At 39.3% G+C, this 22,391-nt stretch overlaps 1 protein-coding gene across 1 annotated transcript in view; it reads left to right on the top strand.

Annotated features, from left to right (window-relative positions):
- Positions 1-22,391, top strand: part of SVEP1 (sushi, von Willebrand factor type A, EGF and pentraxin domain containing 1) — a 128,948-nt gene that overhangs the window by 1,520 nt on the left and 105,037 nt on the right. Inside the window, exons 2-3 of the mRNA XM_052775984.1 lie at positions 17,680-17,935; positions 19,138-19,314. Of these exons, the coding sequence (XP_052631944.1) occupies positions 17,680-17,935; positions 19,138-19,314 (433 nt within the window). The remainder of the gene's footprint in view (positions 1-17,679; positions 17,936-19,137; positions 19,315-22,391) is intronic.

Raw genomic sequence — 22,391 nt, 5'->3', positions numbered from 1 at the left:
TTCCAGACACTGGAACACGATCATCTCTGGTGTTAAGTTGTTATACAGTCCCATGGCACAAATTTGGTCGAGGCAGCTCCTGGGTGGGCATGTGTTGGCACTTGAGGATACTGGGGAGGTTTCCCCCTGGATGGCCTCATAGACAGCCAGTCTGCTGTGGAAGCTTTTTTATGAGGCTAGACCGGGCTGCTCCTTCCCATTTGGCTTCTGTGTGCAGGAACATTCCCAAAGCAAGTCTAGTCTTGTGTTATTTTTATGTCTAATTTCTGGTAGTGTCCTGTAACTGAGCATTGGGTGTGCTTCTTTTGAAACATCTTACACACTCTCGTTTGAGTTGATAAGTGAGACTGTAAGAGGTGCATCCGTGCTGAGCCTATGAAATTGGCAAAGATTATTCTCTTCTTCACATTTGGCAGGAGAAAGGCAGACCATTTTCTAAGATGCCCAGAGTTGCACATGGAAAACCTGCTTTAGGAAAACTCATCCCTGTGATAGATCTTCCACTATGAAGTCAGGTTTCAATATAGATCCATCCCAGGGGTGCTGCGTGAAAAAGTTAGTGATACGCGTTAAAAATAACCATTACAAACAAAACATAAGCTTAAGACATACCGTCTGTGTTCTTGATATGGAGTCTTGAGTAATCATACCTTTGAAATGAAATTTAAAAAAATCCCCTTCAGAAACCTACAATTTAGTTTCATGAGCCCAGCTAAACCTTATGACTACAACAGTATCACTGTCATTTTACACTGTGGTCTCATAAGAATGTGGGAAGAAAAATATTCACGTGGTGGCAGGGAGAATTGCGATAGAATGACAAAGTTAAATTTCAAGCTGCTTGCTGGCTCTTGGTTAAAGATACTGTACTGTGGTTTTGTTCAGTACGTCTTCTTCATGTGAGACAAATTACAGCTTCAGGGAATACTCTCCTTTCTAGGGACTCTTAAGAAAATGACTGTTCTAAGTGTAAAATACTACTATTGGAATAAATCTAGAGAAGTATTTTAAGTATTAACAAAATTGCCATTCCCTCTGGACTGTTACACTGCTGTCCTTTGTTTTGAACTGTCTTTTGGTACAACCATAATTATTTCTTCTTTCACTTTCCTAAAATGTCTCTTTTTTTCTTCTTACACTTTAATGTGGGATTTCTTCTGCTTCTAACCAGAATTCTCTGCTTCTTTTCCAAAACCAAAAGTGTCTGCAAAACATGACAAACTCCCTGAAATAGTATCAGTTGTGTGTCGTAGTAACAGAAGATGAAGGAAAGTGCATTGTTAGAATAATCCCAGCACTTAAGTCATCGTGCAGCACTTTTCATTGGTAGGTCTCAAAGTGATTAATTCAAGTCTGTGACAGTTCTTCGGAAACTACGGAGGCAGAGAGATAAATGAATTCTGCAAGGTCATCAGGCCAGTCAGTGGCTGACCTGGGAAAGTCGGGGAAAAGGAGCAAGATTTAGTTAGCAGTTACTGTCTCAGAACCTGTGGCAGCAAAACTCTACGTTTAACATCATCCTAAAAGCAGAGCTACTCTGTTTGACAAGCTGTTGCACATCCATGTAGTCCATCTTTTTTCAAAAAATAAGGGAGTTCTCCTTGGCACTGCAGTTTTGCATCCTCTCCAAAGGTGCTTCACGGAGCAGTTTATTGCAGAGTTTCTGTGTTTTGTCAAAGCTGTCAATGCTTACCTTTGCCACATGGACCACACTTTTGACATTCTTACCCAGCAGATTAAGGATAAATTCTATGACGTCCATGGAAATACGAAGGATTACCACAAGCGACAGTGGCAAGAGACAGCATCCTGATGAGGAACGCTGAACTGCCATCAGTGTTCAGTTTCGTGACTCTGGGATTTCATGCCACACTTGAGCTAGCAAGTGTTAGATATATTTGCTGATGTAAAAAAAGCCTAGTGTTTTTGTTACTTTTCTCAGTGATCAAGGTGTCACAGAGGGCATTTCTGCTGCCAAGGTCTTTTTTCCAGAGCTCCAGAGTCAGGACTTAATTGCAGGTTTGGGGAAAGAAAAACAGCCAAAGCATTTTGTGTTATGTTCCAGGAGGGAAATCTATTGCAACTACATGTACTAGAAACTTCTTAGGCTACCTTCAGATTGCAGGAATTTGATGGTGAGTTTGTCATGCTTGCTAGTTAAAAACCCCCAGTGAGGGGAATTTTTTCAAGCTTGGATTCTGACAGTCAGGTTTATTAATATTTCAGGGTCATTTTTATTTAGAGGTTATCACTGTTGAACTCATCTACACACATACTAGAATGTTTTCAAAGGTAAGTTTACTTTCACCAAAATGTAGTTTTTAACATCTGTAAGAAATACTCCTTACACCTTCCTGCTCACTAGTAAAGTTTGATGGCCTCCAGGCTAGCCTTACAGCTGCTATAACTTTTTATCCTTTTTATTTGACTACTGCTATTCATATTTGCAGGTTATAAGAAGTCTCTGGTTTTCAATTCACTTGTTAGCATATGAGGCAGGAGGAGAGAGGACAGTAGGAAACTGGGTACCAAATCTGGACCTTTAGAGAGTACCAGTCAAAATGCCTGTATACTAGATGACAGCTGTAGACCACTTTGACTGTAACACAAGATATATCAAGGTCTGCTTCATGAGGTCAGAGTAACAGCTTTGTTGCAGATACTTTCTCTTATGTCTTGGTTTCCCAAGATGTTAGCATAGTTTACTGATTGAGATACAAGATGCTACAGTTCTAACCTTATGGCTGAAAGCTGTAGCATGGGTGAGAATGAAAATTTATTTGATGGTATCTTCCATGCAGTGAAATCATGTATGGTTTAGAGTATGAATATGTCTTCTATGGTATCTACAGTAGTTAATTTTAAGATAGGGAAAGAGTTAAGGCATGAAGTAGTTCAGAATTCAGTTTAAGGTCCACAAAACGTCCCTCAAAGGACACTAATACATGTGGCTTGAGACACTTGCTCTGTGTTTAGATTGTGCATCTTAGGAAGAACAGATGTTGAGTTATATAAAACATACTTCGCATAACAAAATATCTGTAATAGCAGTTATATAGAGGTATTAACTTCTGCTTGTGTTCAGCAATCTTTCTTTTAAGGCACATGTACACAATCTAAGAAAGGGGAAGAAACTAAGCTCACTGGTTCAAAACTCTTTGGCTTCAGTTTTTCACATAGTGAGTTGGTGGGATGGCACAAACTACATGCAGTTTATGTTAAGCAGATTGCTTGTTGCACTAAGGAAAGCTGCAGAGCTGTTGTGACAGCAAGGAAGAACTGAAGCAGAACTGAAGAAAGTACACGTTTAAGCAAGTGTTGCTGCTGCTTATTGCAGAATGCATCTAAAGCCCAAATTGCTCAGTAGTGTGATGTGCTGAATTTCTCAGCTGTAGGCACCTGGATTGGAGCTTCTTATCCTGAGAGATAACCACTGCTAACAGCACCCATTGCACCTCATGGGAGGGACGTGCATTTGCTGCCAGATGCGTCATGAAATAGAAACAAGGGGTTGTCGTACAGCGGTGGAAGTTGAATGGTGTGTTCTTGTCTCGGCACCCAAGAGTCACAGTTACATATGTGCCAGCACTGATAGGCCGTCTTTATTGATGGACACTTCAAACGTCCTGAAGCTGCACTTACTGTTGTGTGTTAAAAAATGGAAATACAAATTATTTAAACTACTCCATGTGGCAGCCTCTTGACAAAATAATAATAGCTGCTTTTAAGAAGACAAGCTTGTTTCTGTCTTCCAATGGAAGTAAAATGGGAAGTATTTCCCTTCAAAACTGGACTTGGAAGTTGTAGGTGTGCACTGCTCTTGAGCTGAAGTCAGAGGTAGCACACAACCAGCCTTAAACAGACAAGTTAGTTGTTTTAAACAACCTGGCAAAGCAGTAGCTGAGGGAGGCTTTGGGAGTTGCTGTGTGTTAGTGTAGTAACTGTTGCATTAAAAAGCTGGGCTTTTTGCTTTTGTAATTCATCTTCACTCCATTGAAGTCAGTGGTGTATGTAAGTGGAAGGTCTGTCTCAGCACCTACAGAATCAGGTGACACGTTTTCTGAGTATCTGGTCTTTAAAATCTAGCTTTTGTATCTAACCTGATCTTGAGGGAGCATGGTGAATGGCCAACCAGCATGTCAAATCCAGTGTTCTGTTGTCCAATTAACAAATGTGAAAAAACTAGCCCTCAAAAGAATGTAAGCACATATCAGTTTAGGATAAACAGTTCTAATGCTTATTTAATGCTTGTTTAAATAAGTAATGGTGGCTTCGTTTCTTCTGTATGTCAAAAGCACAGAAGTATGAGATGCAGCATTGTTACCCACGAGGATAATTGGCTTTTAATTTTGATGCATTTTCAGATTCAGAATCTCATCTTGAAATTAAAGCAAAAAAATAGTTGAAGCAAAGGAAATTGAAAATCTTTACTTACCATGTAAGTGGCTTGAATTGTTTTATTTGAAAAAGGTAGCAGCCTCCCATTGAGAAGATGAGCATTTAGTCATGCATGTTGTCTGTTTATCAAGAATATGTTTATGGATTTTTATTCCTATGACCTCTGCAAAATCAGCAGCTAATAATGAGAGAGTAGCAGATTCTAGCCTCTCTCTGCCATTGTACTGTAAATATCTGATGGTGGCTTAGGTCAGTTAGAGCTAACTGACTAGTTGACAGCAGTGGGCCTCTCAAGTTCTGATGTGGCCTTGGAGTCTGTATTAAAGATTACGGTGCTAAAAAATGAAGTCAACCTGGTTTACCTCTGTGGTCACCTTTGAAATTGCAGAGCTGGTAGTTAGCAATTACTGAGCAAATTGAGAGTGGAGTTCCTGTCAGCCATCATTAGCGTCAGCTCTGAATCACCACTTTTTATCAATGTAGCGTTTGTGAAAAGTACTTGTCCTGCATACTGCAGTCTTGCATAGGATTTGCTCCCAAGATTAATACAGCAGGGTCAGAGACAAGATACACATTTGCACATTGTTCGTTGTCTTTAGGCCTAGACCAAAATGGGGCTACCTTAAGAAGTTATTAAGTAGTTCATTTTTTCTCTGGCTTTTTGGCCGGGACAGGCAAAAAGTGCTCTGTTTAGCATCATATAAGGGCCTAAGCAGGGTTAAGATTTTCTTTTGTTGAAAACCTCTTCTTTGGAAATTTGTCTGTTTGCGCTCCCAAAATTGTGTCCTGAATTTTGGTCTAAGCAGAAGTGTGTGATTTGGAAGTCTGGTATTTAGCAGATTAGCCATTAATTATCTTCCCTTTAGCTTAAGTGTAATTTGTTTTTCAAATGCTAAAATAGGTGCCTTACAAGAAGCACTGAAGGATGCTGCTACGTACCCTTTTGCCTCGTCAGTCAACAAGGCAAACTGAGTTCATCAGTGTGAGGTACAGAAGAGAGACAACCTGGCTTCAGGCACAGACTGAAGTGCCTCATCCTGGGAGTCTGTATCCCAGGCGGGGATACATAGCAGCCACTGGTAGGGTCATCCCTATGTGCAGTGCCTCTGTATGGCAGTTCTGTGTTAGGTGTTTCGAAGCCCTTTATGCCAGTGTCTCCCTCTCCATTGAGTATGTAGGAAGCTGCAGATGCATAGATACACTGCCTGACACTAGACCCTGAATTAAACACCTGCTTCCTCTCCCTTACTCTCCATGTTCTTCCTTCTCCAGTTTCTTCATCCCTTCTTCCTTCCAGTTGCTTCATCCCTAGAAGCAGTAGAATAGAAGTAGTTCTGATCAAAAAAAGGCAAAAAATACTAGTGAGTATTCTGTTCTTCATTGCTTTTGAAAGAATTGTTTTTCATGGCTTTAAAAAGTCTCTTGTCAGTTCTCTTTAACACTTTGGACTGCGTGCCCTCCCAAACCAGTTTTTATACCTATGAATATATTCCAACAATATGTTCATACTAGTACTGGGGATAAGTAGCAGCAGTGCAAACTGTTGTATAAAAAGAGTTGTTATCGGATGGAATGGTTTACAATATTTTCATGCAAAGTTTATGGCTTACTAAAACCTGCCTCAAAGGCATTCCAAGTTACCATCTGTGCTTACACTTTTGCACAACTCCTGGCCAAGTAGTTTGCTTATGCAACTTGGTGGCTCTGAGAATGGCAAATCAGCCCATGAAAGAACTTGAAGTTACAGTTCTCCTTTTGTTCTTCAATTTTTGAGATGCTCATTATGTCATATTGTTTATTGCTAGTTGCACTACTGTAAGTTTGATAGCAGTATTCAAAGATGTTTGTGTGTTTAGACAGCAGAAGGAAGTACTTTGAAGACATGCTAGATTTAATCTAAATCATAGTCTCCATGAAAATCTTGAAGTTCCCTGGAAAGTGCATCAGGTTTTATTAGTTTCCAGTTGACTGTCTTTGTTTTATGAATGTCCTTCATGATGTTTTAAGGCTGAAATGATCATTATGGCTATACTGTTTGGTGTCTTGCATAACTGCATAGAGTGATTTATGACTTCCACCTGTAAAGAGTACCTGTTGGTGATGATGTGTGGATATAGTTTAATGATACAGTGATGAGCTGACATTTTCTGACTTTCCCATCTGCTATGAATAGGAGATGCCATGCGTGCATTGGGGGCCTTTCAGAAGCAGAGAAACTATTACAGTGGTTAAGAGAGATCCCAAGGAACTGTGCAAATGGCCAGTATATTTTAGTAATGGCGTGGAGTTTACTGAAGCTTTGGAAATTAGTTATCTGAAGTCTGCTTTTCAATTGTATGAAAGACCCTTTAATTTTGATCCATTCCACCAGTGTTAATGCATTCTAGCCTTGCTGATGTTTTTGAGATGTCATTATGTGCTAAGCATAAAAAGTCAAAGGCAAAGAACTACAACTTTCTGGAAAAAAGGGGGCAACCATAGGAGAACATGCTCCTTTTGGCACAAAGAGGGTGTTCTGTGTCTCTCATTGCTGAGCTGGGCACTGCAAGCAAGGAAACTCCTATTACTGGGTAGTTGTTCCTTGTCTTGCCATCATGTACCTGTCTCAGCCCATTTCCCTGGGCTACAGGAAGCTGGTCTAATCCTAAACCTTACAAGGTCATATGATCAGAGCACATTTGACATTTTTCATAACTTCTAGCTCTGAGAGCTGAGATGGATATTCCTGCCTGGAAGGATCTGCACTGCACAGTGTAGAGTGACCTTCCTGACCTGTGTTCTGTCAACCAGACGTGTGTGAGTGAAGTAAGGAGGAGAGGAGGTTTGGGGACACAAAGAGAGAGAGATGTGCCAGCATATGCTGTGTTGCATATCTACCAAGACAGGCCTCCCTTAGAAGGCACAGTCTTTATTTACAGCATAGTACCACAAAGCCCTTAGCCATTTCCCAGTGTAACATACTGAGGCAGAGGAAAGGTGAGAAACAGGAGACTCTGCTGCAGAAATTAACACAAATCTCACTGATACAATAGCAGAACTAACAGCACAGTGAATGAAACCTTTCATCATGATGGTATCTGGATGATGTTTTCATAAATGTTTCAGGAATAGAGATTACTTTTCCTGAGAAAACTGTTTTTTGTCCTCTTTTCTCAGAACCTTTGCTTGGAGGAGTCCGACAGTAAGTACCCTCGGATTCCCCATCCTTTAGAGTTAGCACCTTCACAGAGAAATCAGTCTTACCATGTGCTTTGCTCCAGAGATACAAAGACAAACCAGAAAAGCTACTGAGTGATTTGTTCTGAGAGTGGGGAACAAATTCCAGGCATTAAAATTTTGAAAAAGTCATGACGAAACAAGTTGTTTTATTTTTAATTCATTTCCTAGACTTACAAGAGGTCTTTCCAGCAAAATACATCATATTTCACAGTATTTCCTGACACAAACCTCAGCATTGATATTCTGTATGTAATGTATTTTGCGTGTTCTGTGACACGGTTTTAGCCTTTGTCCTCCAGTTCCACTTGTTACTGGAATTTGAAAATTAGATTTTGAAGGCAAGATGGAATGTTTGTGGTGCTCAGAATTTTCTGACTGTCCTTGGTGCAGAAATTAAAAGCACTATTGCCTTTAGCAACAGCTAGGCTCTTCAGGTGATCACAACCCTGTTCAAATCTTTGAGCTGTTTAATTCTCTATGATGTTAACACAATTGAAAACAAAAGCTGCTGTTAAAATTATGATGTTCCCTCTAGTTCAGGGTGTCTGTGGTAACCTCAGGAAGGAAGATGAAGAACCTCCTTGAATCTGACAGGCAGCCTGTAAAAAGCTTTAGCATTCAGAGCTGTGGTGCTCTGCAGAGCATATGCACTATAAACAGTGAAGCAGGGAGTCCAATTGTCTGTCCTCTTTCTCTCCCAAACACTCCCCCACAACCAGTTGGGCCAGGAGGGCTCTTATCAGTGATAACTGTGTGTTCATGTTGCTCAATTCTAGCAGTCCTGGAGCAAACAAAGATATTCAGAAGTTAATTGAGCAGTGACAGCTGGCAATAGATGGGCCAGGTCATGAATTGTGTTTGTCGTTTTGGAATTAATTATTCTGTTCAGCTTTTTTTCTGCTTTTTTAAAGTAATGAATGTTTAAAACAAACACAAAAGAAATAAATATTTGGAGATGCACTAGTCAATGGTGGTGTGAATGCTTGGTCTGAAAATACCTGAAGATTAATTACGTATTCAGTAAAATGTTTTTGAGTCCCTTTTTTATTATTAGCAAAAGACCAGAGCAGTACTAGAGAAATCAAGTAACATCTTAGTTATATTAATGATGGAAATTGCTCACACACAAAGCAAACTAGGATTTTTCATTTTTCAAATCAAAATGAGATGTTTGCAAGATGGTATTTTTAATATAGCACACAGCATAGCAGCATATAAGGCCTCTCCTTTTCAGAGTCCTGATAAACTTGCTGTTAAAGGGTTGTACAGCACCAAGAGCTGAGGAAATGGCTATGTACATAACGTGCCTTGTCTTTTAATGTCCCGTTTAGAAGACCTCCCTCAGAATGATAGAAGATGAAGGATATGTATGTTAGTTGTTTCCTGGAAACTAGGTGCATTCTGTTGCTTCTAATTCAGAGCTCAAAACTGCAAGCCACCCAATTTCAAGTCACCAGATCCAGCAGTCCTAGCACACTTGTGTGAAAGAAGCATGTAGGTCAAAATTCTGTGTAGTAGCTCCTGTCATTACGAAGGCAGTGGTGGTTTTTGGTTGGGGTTTTTTTTGGATGGTGGGGGAAAGAAACAGTCTTTATGGAATGTGAAGATGATAGTCTTAGACTTGGAGTGCATAGCTTTGCTGTCTGAGGTAAGAATGGTTTAGTCATTTTTCAAACTGTACAAAATGCACGAAATGGCACTTCTTAACCGCAACAATACTTAGAGTTGAAAATGTAACACAGGCATTACAGGCAGAATCCATGCTGTAGAAAGAGGGAAGAAGGTCAGGTTAATAATAAATGCTAAGAACTGGAAGTCAAATACGTTCCTCCTATATCACAAAACCACAGAATCACTGAATTGTTGTGGTTGGAAGGGACCTCTGGAGACCATCTAGTCCAACCCCACTGCTCAAAGTGGGGTCCATGAGATCAGGTTGCTCAAGACTGTGTCCAGTTGGGTCTTGAATATCTCCAGGGATGGAGATCCCACAACCTCTCTGGGAAACCTCTTTCAATGGTTGATCACGCTTTTAGTAAAAAAGTTGTTTCCTCTCTTTAAGTGGAATATCAACTATTTCAGTTTGTGCCTCTTGCCTCATGCTATCAATTGGAAGAGTCTAGATCCATCTTCTTTACTCCCTGCCTCATTAATTATTTTTATACGTGGATAAGAGGACCTCAAGCCTTCTTTTCTCCAGGCTGAACAATATTAGATTTGTCGGTCTTTCCTTAGATGACATGTCCCTGTGTTTCCTGGCCGTGAGCATGCCTGGCTTTCTTACCTGTGTGCTTTGATCCATTGAGTGAGGATGTCTGACTTAGTTGTGAGATGTAGTCAGGTCATACCTGCAAGTTACTTAGAGATGCTTGGAAGGTAAGTGTTGTGACTAAGCAAAAAAAAAAAAAATTAATTAGGATTCTTGCAGTTTGTTATTGACAAGAGATTGGAAAGTTCATTCTCAGTTATGCAAAACACACATATAAGTTGGAAAAGCATAAATGACAGGTGGAAGATGACTACATGCAGAAAGCATGACACTGGAAGGAAAAGATGAAGGCTGAAGATAGAGGAGATGAGAAGGATAGGAAAGATGAAAAGATACATGCATAGATTAAGGACATGATTTTGATGACACACTCGTTGCATAAATTAATCACGAGAAAATAATTGGTAGACCTAGTACATTAGTTAACTGAAGGGAAGATCATTGTAATACAATACTAGACCAGCACAAAATCACTGTATTTTAAATAACCTTTTTTTTTTCCTTTTTTTAAGATTTCTTTCTGGTTGTTATCTTCAACAGCCTATTACTTGTAGCACTATTTAAATATCCAGATTAATCCTGTAGATACATCTTTTCCCTGAATGAGTGCAGTTCCTGCTAGCTTCATGGAAAGCTTTTGTGTTAGTTAATTTCTTCTATATAAGTAACAGCTCATTCTCTAGAGCTTGTGTAGCAGTGCAGAAGAAAGTGGTGAAAGGTAGCAACTGGAAACCAAAACCGCTAACTGTGGAATATCTTTTAGTTCATCTCTTGAAAGGGACAATGAAACCTAAAGAAGGGATAAGATTTATATGAGTGGAGCAGTGAAAGTAGCAGTGTTCACTGACAAAAAGAAAAGGTGGTGAAATCAGACCTTTGCTGTTTTACAGAGGGGGCAGAGGAGGTATAGCCAGCTCTTTTAGGTAGATGAATAACAACATTTGTCTCATGATTAAGGGGAACAGTATTTGTCACCCCCTAGCTTTGCATTACTCTTGTGAGATGACCAGCTTTCTTAGGATTACTCAGGATTCAGTGATAAGATGCCTCAACTCCACCAAAAGCTATGGCTGATCCCAGTACTGATTTTTTTTTTTCTTTCTAGAATATTTATTTACATAAAATTTTCTGCCAGATTTGGACTTTTTACCTGCAGGAAGGGTGAAAGCAAAGGAACCTTGAAACAAAGGGTGAGCTTCACAAAAGGATTTAACACTGCCATTTCCCTTTGTGAAGGACATGCAGATCAGCTTCTGAAGCCACCTGTGAGAAATTAAGACATACTGGTTTACTATTCTGCTGAATATATAGGTCAAATCTATGCAGTGTTTTTTGTAATAAAGTATAATTTATTCATTTTAATATAAGTTTAATACTGATTATGTTTTATCATATATAGTTATATTAAAATGGGAATTATTTCTTTTATAGTGAATAAGTGATTCTCTGGGAAAAAGAATTGTCTTGTTCTATTCAGAACTCATCCTATGGTGTGTAGGTTTTATGTAAATCCTAGGGTTAAAGCAAACTTGGTGTAAGTGGTCTACTGGTATAGCAGAGCTGAATGGCTCTTTAATGGAGGGCTTTCTGGTTTTGCTTCTGAGGTGCAATGATGGTTCTTCCCGACCTGTAACAAATAACATTCCCTTTGTAGCCCTTAGGTAGTGTATTCCCTACAAGGTATACAAGGAGCAGTGTAATTTTTGTGATGAATGCTTGGATAATGTTATTTTGAAAGCTAGGTTCCAACTTAAACCTTTTAAGGCAAGCGTCTCCTGGCAAGGATCCTGGACATGTCTGATGTTATCTAAGGCTTAGTTTGTAAAGTGAGACAGATTAAACCATTTCAGTTTGTTTCCCTTTAGACAGATATATTAATAGCCAATTCTGTATGGTCAAAATCTTTAAAAGCAAAACACTGAGTAAGGACAGAGATCAGGCCCAAGGTCAAAGGTTTACAGATTAGATGCAGAACATGTAATTGAGGCAGTAACAAAGAACCTTTGATGATGTCATTGCTGTGGCTGTCAAATGGCTGAAGAAGTCTTTGGTCTTGGATGCTATTCATCCCCTGATTTTGTATTACAAACTCTATATTAGCATTAAAAACACAGAAGTTAGAGGTTCAGCTGGTTTTGTGGCTGTACTGATAGGACTTCATTTTGCCTTACAGTAATCAATTTCTAGAGGAGGATTTTGTACGACAGCTTTTTTTGTTGCACAAGACTTCATTTTTTAATTCTAAGGACTGTTATTGGCACAGAGAAAATGGCGAGTCTGCCAGATATTTGTACACACTGAACAGAGACTGAATACAATACAGATGGTAATAACTTTTTGCTGTGAAAAGAATGTTTTATTTAAGATCTGGAAGGCTTACTGAAACTGACTGATCTATCACTCTTGCTAAAGAAGTGTAGACAAGAAAATAGGTAGTAAACCAGTCAAAGACGAGGTGTTTCTAGTGGCCCCATGCATTTCTTTGCAATCATCAAGAGCTTTGTTTTGTTTTGTTTGTACTTACCCCTTATTATTAATTTATAGTAGTGACCAAATGGGCTGTGTTCCCAACTAAACAGGTCATTCGGCACCTTATTTTGAGTTATGGCTGGTGCTCAGTTTCATTTGATGGTAAAATCAGAAGCAGATGTGGATATTCATATCAAAGAAACAGGTTCTCAGAACCCTTTTAACTTCCGAGTCCTGTTTAGTGGGCTTTTAAGCTTTATTTATTGAAGAACCTGGCAATTTATGACAGGACTGCAGAGCCTTGTCATGAAAAAAAGTCATCTTTATGTAGATACAGTCCATGAAGTTGTTTGGGACTGGTTAAATACATGGAACCACCTCTGTGTGTGCTAACAAGTTTAGAGGTTACATGGACAGACATTTTAAAATATATGAAATTTCTATTGGGAAAAAAACGGCTTTTAAAACAACTTTCTGGAGAGCGAAGGAGAGAGGTGTCTCAGAATAGAGGGATGTGAGTCAGGGTTAAAGGAAACAAAAATTATGTGAAATGCCATGCAAATATTGGAGAGAAGAGGCAGAGCAATGCAGATTGTTACCTGGATTGTCAGCAGCTTTGGATGGTGGCCTGTGCCTTATGTCACTGTGCTTTCACAGAAAGAAACAAAACACTAACTGGACCACCAGACATATACAGATGATTTAAAAATAGACTTATGTTCCTTCTTTTTTTTTCCCTCTGAAATGTTGAATGTTTCTTTCTTTCTCTTGTTCTTTTCCTCTGCTGTTATACAGCAGGGATTCTGTGTCTAGAGTTACAGCTGCATGATGTGCAGGCCAACCTGTTCAGTGGCTTTGTTTTCATTTGATTTCTAGGGGCAATATGTAGCAATCCTGTCTGTTCATGTGTCTGTTTCTCTGCTCGATCCACTGGTGCCTGAACACTGGAGTCTGTCAGGTAGCAGGAAGACGGTTTCATGCTCTCTTACCTGTTAGCTCAGTTTGTGTCTGTGTGTGACATAAGTGCTGCCCCAAAGAGGAGGTTGCCCTTTCAGATGCAGAGGACTGAAAAGCTGTTGGCTTCTTGCCATATCTCAGGGTCATGTAGCTAAGGGATATTTGCCCCTCAAAAATGCTCTTTTCCTTATGCTTCCCACTCACTCTAACCAATGACCCACATTTTTTAAGACGGCTTGGTAAGCTGTTGTTCACAGGGCCTACAGCCAGGGAACCTTTCTTGATCACACAGAAAGACATAGAGGGTTTGTGTGCTCTGCACAGTAGTTTCAGAGGGCATTGGTGGCAGTCTAGTTTTGTAAAGCAGAGATCCCTGCTAATTTACTAATCAAAATTAAATAGTTGTTTCTGAGATCCACATTGTCCTAGCTAGTCTACTGCCTCTTAAGCTAGTTTGTTCATTGGCCATGCAGACATGTACCTGTATTTAGGGAAAACATGGAAGTTTGATTGCTACCTATTATGAGTATCACTTGCTGAAAAACTAGTGCAATGTGTAATGCTGTCCACTACCTTAATCTGCAGAGTTTGTGCAGCTTTGTGCTATGCACAGAGGGAAACAGTGCTGAAAGGATATTACTGAAATTGCAAGGCCGCGTCCTGCCAAAATCAAGCTTTGTTCCCCCTTCTGTACATGTTACCACATAATTGCAAGTTGAAATCATATTCTGCTAGAGCAAGCTGCGTGCAGGTGGGATCTTCAGAGAATTGCACTGGCAATCTCCATTATGTCTCCTAACCCTGTGCAAGTTGTGGTTTCTTCCTCAGTTACACAAGTTCCACAACTTGCATATATTTGGGACATATTTTTCCACCTTTATTGTAAAAGTGATTTGCAGATTGAAAGTTCCTTCTGCAAAGCTCAGAAATGCTACAGTTGCAAAAAACAAATAAGTATGGATGGAACATATGTTTTTCCTCATCTTGTTCTTCAAAGTAAAAGCCATTTTCACTGAAACAGCTTGAGAAAAACATCCTGAGTGGAAAATTTCAGCCTGAATACTTAAGAAGTTGGATGGAAGCTTAAGCTGCTTACATTCTATTTTAAAATAGCCCAGTTAATGCTAGATATGTTAATTATGTATGTTAATCAAAATAGCACTACCCTCTCTGCCTGCAGTGCCACTTGTCTTAGAGCATCCATTTCAGAATGCATTTTGAATGAATGAGGTACTTTTTTCCTACTATTTGTCTTCATATTGTGTTTTGCCTTGTCTTTATCTTCCTGATTCTTTTAATTCTAGTTTTCCATTCATTCTGGTTTTTCATTTCATTCTGGTTTTCCACTTCTGACTTAATCAACATGAAGAACAATAGGTTTGGTTTGTGAAGGGTATTTGTGTCTGTAAGAGAATTTGATTTCACTCCTTTTGGGTTTTGCATTCAAGTAGTAATAAAATCAAGCCCAACTGCAACACATTGCTTGGCAGTCTTTCAGAACACAGTGCCAATGGTCTGTGCTTTGATTTATGGTGTGTGTATGCTTGTTTTCAGTTAGTATCTCCCTGAAATCAATGCATTGCCAAATCAAAATCAAATTGTCCTGAAATGTGGCCTGGCTTAGGGAGAAAGGTTATAAAATCTTTGCAGGTTCTTGGACTGACCTAACTTGTAAGCTTTTGATTGAGCTGAAAGCCAGACAATTTTATTTTATAAGTCTTACTTCAAAATGTTGTAATGAAACTACTCAACTCCATAGTTCACCTCCATTTTTGGAATTTGTGTTTGTTAAGGGTGGCTTAAATATATTTACTACTCGTCATACAATGAGATGATTTTTGGAGCATCATTCAAAGATCTGTCAAATGTGGTCTGTTGTATTGATTGTAGTATGGTACAATCTATTATTGAAATAAACGTGGTAGTAATTTGCATGCTACCAAGTTGTAAGTCTGCATCTAATTCCTTCTACTTAAGTTCACAGTCCCTCACAGTCCCCTGCTTTAGGGCCGCAGAGAGCACTTGGCCACCAGGAGGAGATTGGTGGTGGTCCCATGTTTACTCACACTCTGACAGACTGTGGCCAGTCATGAGAGTGGTAACTTCATAGGTTGGTTTCTAGCCCACAGCACATTAACATCACATTTTTGCAGGTGCTCTGCCTGTCATCCAAGAACAAACACACTCGGAGAGTAACTAGCACTAGTACACTGTCCGACTGGAAGGATGAAATGTGCAGGAATCTGTGGGGCATGTCCTCACTCAGGCACTACTGAGTATTGTTACAGATGTTTTGTGTGAAGTATTAGAAGGAATGATCCTTAGATCTGTAGATAGCAGCAGGGTGGAAGGGACTACGGGCAGTTTTTGAGGCAATGACAGACAAGCTAAAGTGATCTTGGCAAACTTGTAAGGGAGGAAAGCACAATTCGACAGGAACAAATGGGTAAAGCTATGCAGGGGTTAAAAAAACAACAATCCAAATGTTGTTCGGAGAAGACTAGCAGTAAATCAGACGTGGGCCTTCTAATTTTGTGGATCAAAACATAAGATGACATTAAAATATGTTAGAACGTATTTGTTGCCTCAGACTTGCAAGAAAAACAAAAATGTATCACCAACAGAAAAGCAGTCTCCATGGTGGGAGATACAGATAGAAGGATTTTGATCTCTTAGGAGCAAGCAGTTTACCAGCAATAAAGAAAACTGCGTGTTCTTTTAGTCACTTGTTTCTCTTTTCTTCAGCTGGTTAGCTGGGTAAACTTCATAACTATTGTCTCTGACTTGACATTCAATCCTTGAATGCATGATGCCATGGGAAACTGTAATGATTGTTGGCATGCTTCAGGATTTGTTTTCCATGCAAAAAATTACAGTTTTGAGGACTGCTTATTTTTCCAGGATCCAGTTTTCTAGTGCAGATGTGCTGGTGGTGGAGATTCAGTAGCTGACTGTAGGAGGCATGCTGAGGGTACATTTAGCAAAGCAAGTCACCCCATGCATGGTCACTCTTTTGAAGCTTGTTTAATAGGAGATACACCCAAATTCTTTGCTTTTTACTTATAATTTACTATGGCAATGAGTAGGAACTTTTTTCTAACTAATCGCATGTTCTCATCTGTTTCTAAAACCTGTTCAACCTCCCTTTATAGAGGGAGGCTTATGAAACCTCATTGGGCACAGCTGTATTTTGCATTGCACATCAGGTATCTGAGATGCTTTTCTTTAAGCCTACTGTTCCTGACAGAATCTCTCCCATCTCACTACCTTTTCCTTCATACCCATGCACATGTATGTACACGCTCTGTGGCATGTTCTCTGTCTATGCATACACTATTACATTTCTTGTGGGCTTACTGGGTAGATAGCTCTTTTCCATCTGCCTTATACGGAAGAGAATGACACAGGCACTGTTTTGTTTTCCAGAAGTTCAGTAGATTTCCCCTTTTAGATGAGGAAATGGTAGAGGGAAAGTGGGAAGGAACATGTGGAAATAAATAATTCCCGGGCCTGTGGCCAGATAATGACAGCGGAAGCTTTAACTGCTCATAGATGCCTTATTGAGAGCTGTTTTCAACATTTATATCTGTGGTTTTGACTGATTCTTCACCTTTCATGGATCTGTCAGTCCCTACAATTTCTCCAATAGATCTGTGGATTTTTTTTGAGCAAAATAATCCCTAGTAAAATACTTTTTGTTCTTAGTTACCCATTACAAATTGTAGAGGCTTTGTCCGTAAATTACATACTCAAAGCCATGATAATAAGAGTAGATGTGCCACCATTTGCGGCACATTTGTAGCACACTTTTCTGGTGGGGTTTGGTGAGTTTTCACCTCCCTGAAAGGTCAAGCAAGTTTGGAACCGAAAGGCATTCATGTGCTGAATGGAAAAGCAATATGGACCAAACTGGTAGCTGATATGCATCCATGTCACTCCCATGACACTGAGACAGTTGGCAGCATCTGAACTTTGGTCCCATGGATCTTGCACTAGATTTTTAATGTTTGTATTACCTATTCAAACTGAAGTCTGAATGAAGTTGCTCAAGCACTGGTCAGGATCATTGCTGTCTGACGCATGGGTGACTTTTATCAGTCAGTGTGAAATATGTCTCATTTCAGATCATGCCATGATTTCTGGGGTTGTGCAGACTGTGACCATCTGAAGTGTGACTCAGTGTTTGGCCTTGTCTAACCACAGGATCTACTTGCAGATGGTTGATCTTAGTTGTAGTGAGTGGTCTTGAAAGGACTTGATCTAGCTGTATAATTCAAATAAAAGGAGCCACATCATGGAGGAAGTACTGTACAGGTCAACCACTGCTAACCCTTTGCTGAAGTGTGCAATTTCATTTTCTCTTCCAGCAAATATTACAACATGCCCGTGGAAATGCCACAAAGGTGATATTTCTCATTACTGATGGATATTCCAATGGGGGAGACCCAAGACCCATTGCAGCATCCTTACGTGAATTTGGAGTGGAGATCTTCACCTTCGGGATATGGCAGGGGAATATCAGAGAACTGAATGACATGGCATCCCATCCAAAAGAAGATCACTGTTACCTTCTTCACAGTTTTACTGAGTTTGAAGCTCTGGCACGCAGGGCTCTTCATGAAGGTATTAATATACTAACCTCAGAAGTCTACAGAGAGCAGAGAAGTCTGAATAGAAAGATCTCTAGTACTGTCTTGTAATTATGTTTCATGTAGTGTTGATTCCTTTTTTTTTTATTTTTCCTCTTACTTTCTAGCAGAGGTGTTAATTCCTCAGGTAAAAGGATAAACTGTTTGTTTGACTAACTCTTCATCAACAAAATGTGAGCCAAATTCTCCTCCTTGCTATATACATACGTACCTCCATTCAGCTCACCATTTTGTCCCCCAAGAACAGACTATGGTCTTGGGCCAGTGTAACTTTTGCTTGAATAGATGAACTTTGTAGTCAGATACATGGTTGTCCAAAAGAGGCACCTAGTACGCACCTTAAGGCTAGCCTTAATACCTGTTGATATTTTACACAGCAACTAGAGCTAGCCTGTTCAGAACTGATTTAGATCTCTGTGTATAAGAGTAAATATGGGTTATGTTTATGGCCTTATACATTCAGTAAAACTAGAAAGAGCAAGGGGTGGAAAGAGAGTTTGGATTGTGTTTTCATCCTTTTTTAATCCACCATATTAAAAAAAAAAGTTCTTCCTGAAAAATAGAGTAAGTTTAGACTAGCAAGTGAGAACACATGACTAGATCTTAGTTTGTAAGCCAGTGCTGCTTGATTGAGGCTTAGAACATGCATCAGACCAGCCATTAGCATTTATTTGCTACATTTAATTTTGAAAAGCATGCTACTTTTACATAAGTAGTGTGCTTTACTGACATTCTGTTTGTTCCAGGTGAGGTTTAATTGGTCTGTGTGAATGTGCTGAAGGAAAGATTTTTTTTTTTTTAGTATGACAACTGGTAATACATGCCATGTCCAAATGCTCTCCTGATGCCAAAGACAGCATCCACCAAAGTCAGGAAGACCTGTCTCAGCAGCTTCTGTTGGGAGTGAGACTGCATTCTGACAGTGTTAGGCTCAGGTGAAGCTGAGTGGGAAAACTTGAGAATCTTGCACCATGGATTTCAGTGAGCCTTTTTCCAGAATAAGAACACCAATTTTTTTTACAATTTGAGTGTAGCAAGGCTCTGCTTCATGCTGCCATCACTACTGCTTAGAACTGGAACCTAGGGTTTTTAAGAAACATTTCATTAATGACATAATGTCAGGCTGTGGGGGGACTTTTGTTTGGATTTTTTGTTAATAAATTGATACTATTTCAGACCTGCCCTCTGGCAGCTATATCCAAGAAGATATATCACATTGTTCATATCTCTGTGAGGCAAATGAAAACTGCTGCGACATCATGGCAAGCTGTAAATGTGGCACTCACACTGGCCAGTTTGAGTGCATCTGTGAAAAAGGATACTATGGGAAAGGACTACAACATGAATGCACAGGTGAGTCTCAAGTCTCAGTGCTTGGGTTTCTCTGTATGTCCTGAACACGTGGCTGACCTAGTTGAGAGCAAAAAGGTCTGTTTGGGATTATGACTGTGTACCTGGATCAGAATGCATCTGAGGTGGTTGGAAAACTCTCTCTGGCTGAAGACATGCAATAGCTCTAGCAGTCAAATTCACCTCATACCTTGTCTCCAGCAATAGCCCAGAGAGATACACAGGAAGAGGTAAGAATAGGGCAAATGTTCTGACACATTAAAAATTCCCTAAAACACAGCTCACCAACAATTTGTGACTAGACCTTACCAAATCTGAGGTAATGTGTTTTGGACTCAAGTGCTCTTAGTAAATTTTTCCTTCATGAATTTTGCTGATCACTTTTTGAACTTTCATAAACTTTCCTGTTTGGAGAGGGGCTGTATATGTGGATCTTTGCAGGATAAATCCTTGGCAAAACTTACAGTCAATTAAGTATTCTTTAATTCCCTCATGTTGACAAGGAAGAAGGCTTTAGGTCACTAAATAGAAACTTGTCATCACATTTTGCTAAGCTTATTGTTGTTACTGCTTTTTGGACAAGTCCTTTTACTAGTATGCATTCAAGGTCTTCAGTTGAAATAATGACTATTTACAGTTCTTTATTTCTTTATTATCAGAGAAGGTATGCAGGTTTTATCCAACTCCACTGATTTTTCTAGGACGAAGGTTTCAAAACGGTCAGAGCATATCTGAACTCTGTTATATTTGTTTTGTGAGCTGGACAAAAGGAGTACTTATAATCAAATATTTCTCAGCTAGGAGAAAAATACAATATTTATATTGATCTTGTTTGCCTTCTCATATTCTCCCTTATATCCTGCTTATCACAGTTCTCATGAGATGTTTCCTCATGAGATGTGAACTAAGTGCAGTCAATACATGGATCATGGTTGTATAGCTGTTTGAGAGCCATCCTGCTTTTTTAAATGTGATTTTCGTTACATGTAGAGAGCCTCTTGATATAACTTGTAAGAGTTGGTAGTTCTGTTCAGAGAATAGACACAGGCAGGTTTGTGACTAGAAGCTAAAGAACTCCTTCAGGAGAAGGTTTAACGGAGTCTGTGACGGCTGTACGCCTGCATGAGGAGGATTATAAGGATATACTGAGGGATCCAGACTATACATAAGCACATGATGGGGGAAAGGTGTTGTGTCTCACCAGTGCAAGAAAGGACTGAGATACCCCAGTGTTTGTGTTGGGAAGTTAATCCATTGTATTATACTCCCTGCCAGTTATCACTTTGTAGTTCACTTTGTGCCTCTGGAGCATCTTTCCTTTGTTCTGTATTAAGAGAAGTACGTAAGTAGGAATTCATTGGGGTTTGAGTGCAACATGAGTAGAGGAATGTAGTTAGAGTCGATATTAGCACTGGCACATTGGATCAGAGTCCTATTTTATGTAAGTGGGTGCAGCTTCCCTGTGTGCTCAGTTAAGTCTAAGCAAAGATACACTGTTCTATTTTGCTTATTTTCAGTTGTAATTCTAATTTATTTCAGAAAAAATCAAATTTTCATCTTAATTTTTTCTTTTGTAATTCAAGTCAATTTCCTATACCTCGAGTGCCTTAGTAACCTATTGAACAAAATAAATGCAACATTTCTGCCTCTATCAATAACTTGTATCATTAAATATTGTTTTGAGCTATTTCTAAAGATAGTAGGCCTACCATTTTACAGCTACCCTTTCTACATGAAAGGATCTTTTGATGGAGTGAGCATACCTTTCGAGTGCCACCAAAAATAATAAAAGTCTGACTTCTTTAAATGAGTACTTCGCAGCTGCAGAGGAAAGTTTCATTTTGACATCAAGAGCAGGTGCTTCTTAAATAAGTTTTTAAAAAGGGTTGGTATTAGATACACTGCAAATAAGCTGATGATTGCAACCATCTGCTGTAAATGTGAAGATAATTGAAGATGCATACATATATTTTAGGGAGAATTTGACCTGAATAACTCAATCCTGTTCTTTAAAGTATGTCTGCTCTGCTCAACTATTGTATTCTTCTTTAAGACAGACAGAAACAAAAGGCAACGTGTGTTCTTTATAGGAGAAACAGCATATTTTGAAATCTTTTATTCTGAAAAGGATTCAAACCTTTTTTTTAACATTTCCCAGCTGAGCATAGCTGTGGATTTGTAAAGCATAAGGAATCTTAAGAATGCATCCTAACTTTTCTTCCTTGTATAATGTGCAGGAGGACTTTTGGCAAGTTTACAGTGACAGGACTTACATGTTAATTGGACTACTTTTAGCTTTTGATTGGTTAAACTTGCAGATACTCTACTAGCCTATGTTTACTTAACACAGTAAAGCTTTTTTTAAAGAGTTTTCATTAAGATGGGAGATTGTTCTTCTGAGACGTATCTGTTCTTTTTGGTATTTTAGTTGTTTTCTGTGGTTATTTTCTGTATGCTTTTGTGCTTATGCATTATACTGCCTTACTGTTGTTTATGTTTTCAAATGTGAGGCATCAGAATAACTAGGTAAAAATGATAACAGTTCTTTACTTTCCTAATTACCTGAAAACACTCTCTAGAAAACCTCCATAAAATAAAACACGAGCCACGTGCTTTGTGCTGAAAAGCAGGAATTGGCTTCAGTGTCCCCCTCGTGTTCTTTGTAATATTGTTGATGATGTGCCACAGAAAGAAGAACAGACTGACTGTTCTCTACTTTAAAAAGCAAACCAAACAAAAGCTTCTTGGCACACAGTAGGAGCCTCATGCAGCCAGAGACATCTGTGACAGTTGTGACAAAGGAAGGGAGAAAGAGGAAAAACAGAGGCAGTATCATAACCAGTCCCAGGTATTGTAAAGTACAGAAACACCCCCTCTTCAATAACGCTTCAGTTTTTTATCTCCTTCCTTTCCTTGTTTACAAATGCTGAGTTTCAACCAAAAAAAATTGCAGAGGTCAGCAAAAATAAATCTGTGATTTCCACTATCTAAGACTGTGTCTCCCATTCCATGAATAAAAAGGAGGGCTGTTCAAGTCAACTGCTTGTTCTGTGGAAAAGTAAAACAAATGTCCGGGTGTC

This window comes from Harpia harpyja, chromosome Z (genome assembly GCF_026419915.1).
Source record: "Harpia harpyja isolate bHarHar1 chromosome Z, bHarHar1 primary haplotype, whole genome shotgun sequence".
Lineage (NCBI taxonomy): Eukaryota > Metazoa > Chordata > Aves > Accipitriformes > Accipitridae > Harpia > Harpia harpyja.
The sequence above is the reverse complement of the archived record's forward strand: the minus strand, read 5'-3'. Positions and strand labels throughout refer to the sequence as shown.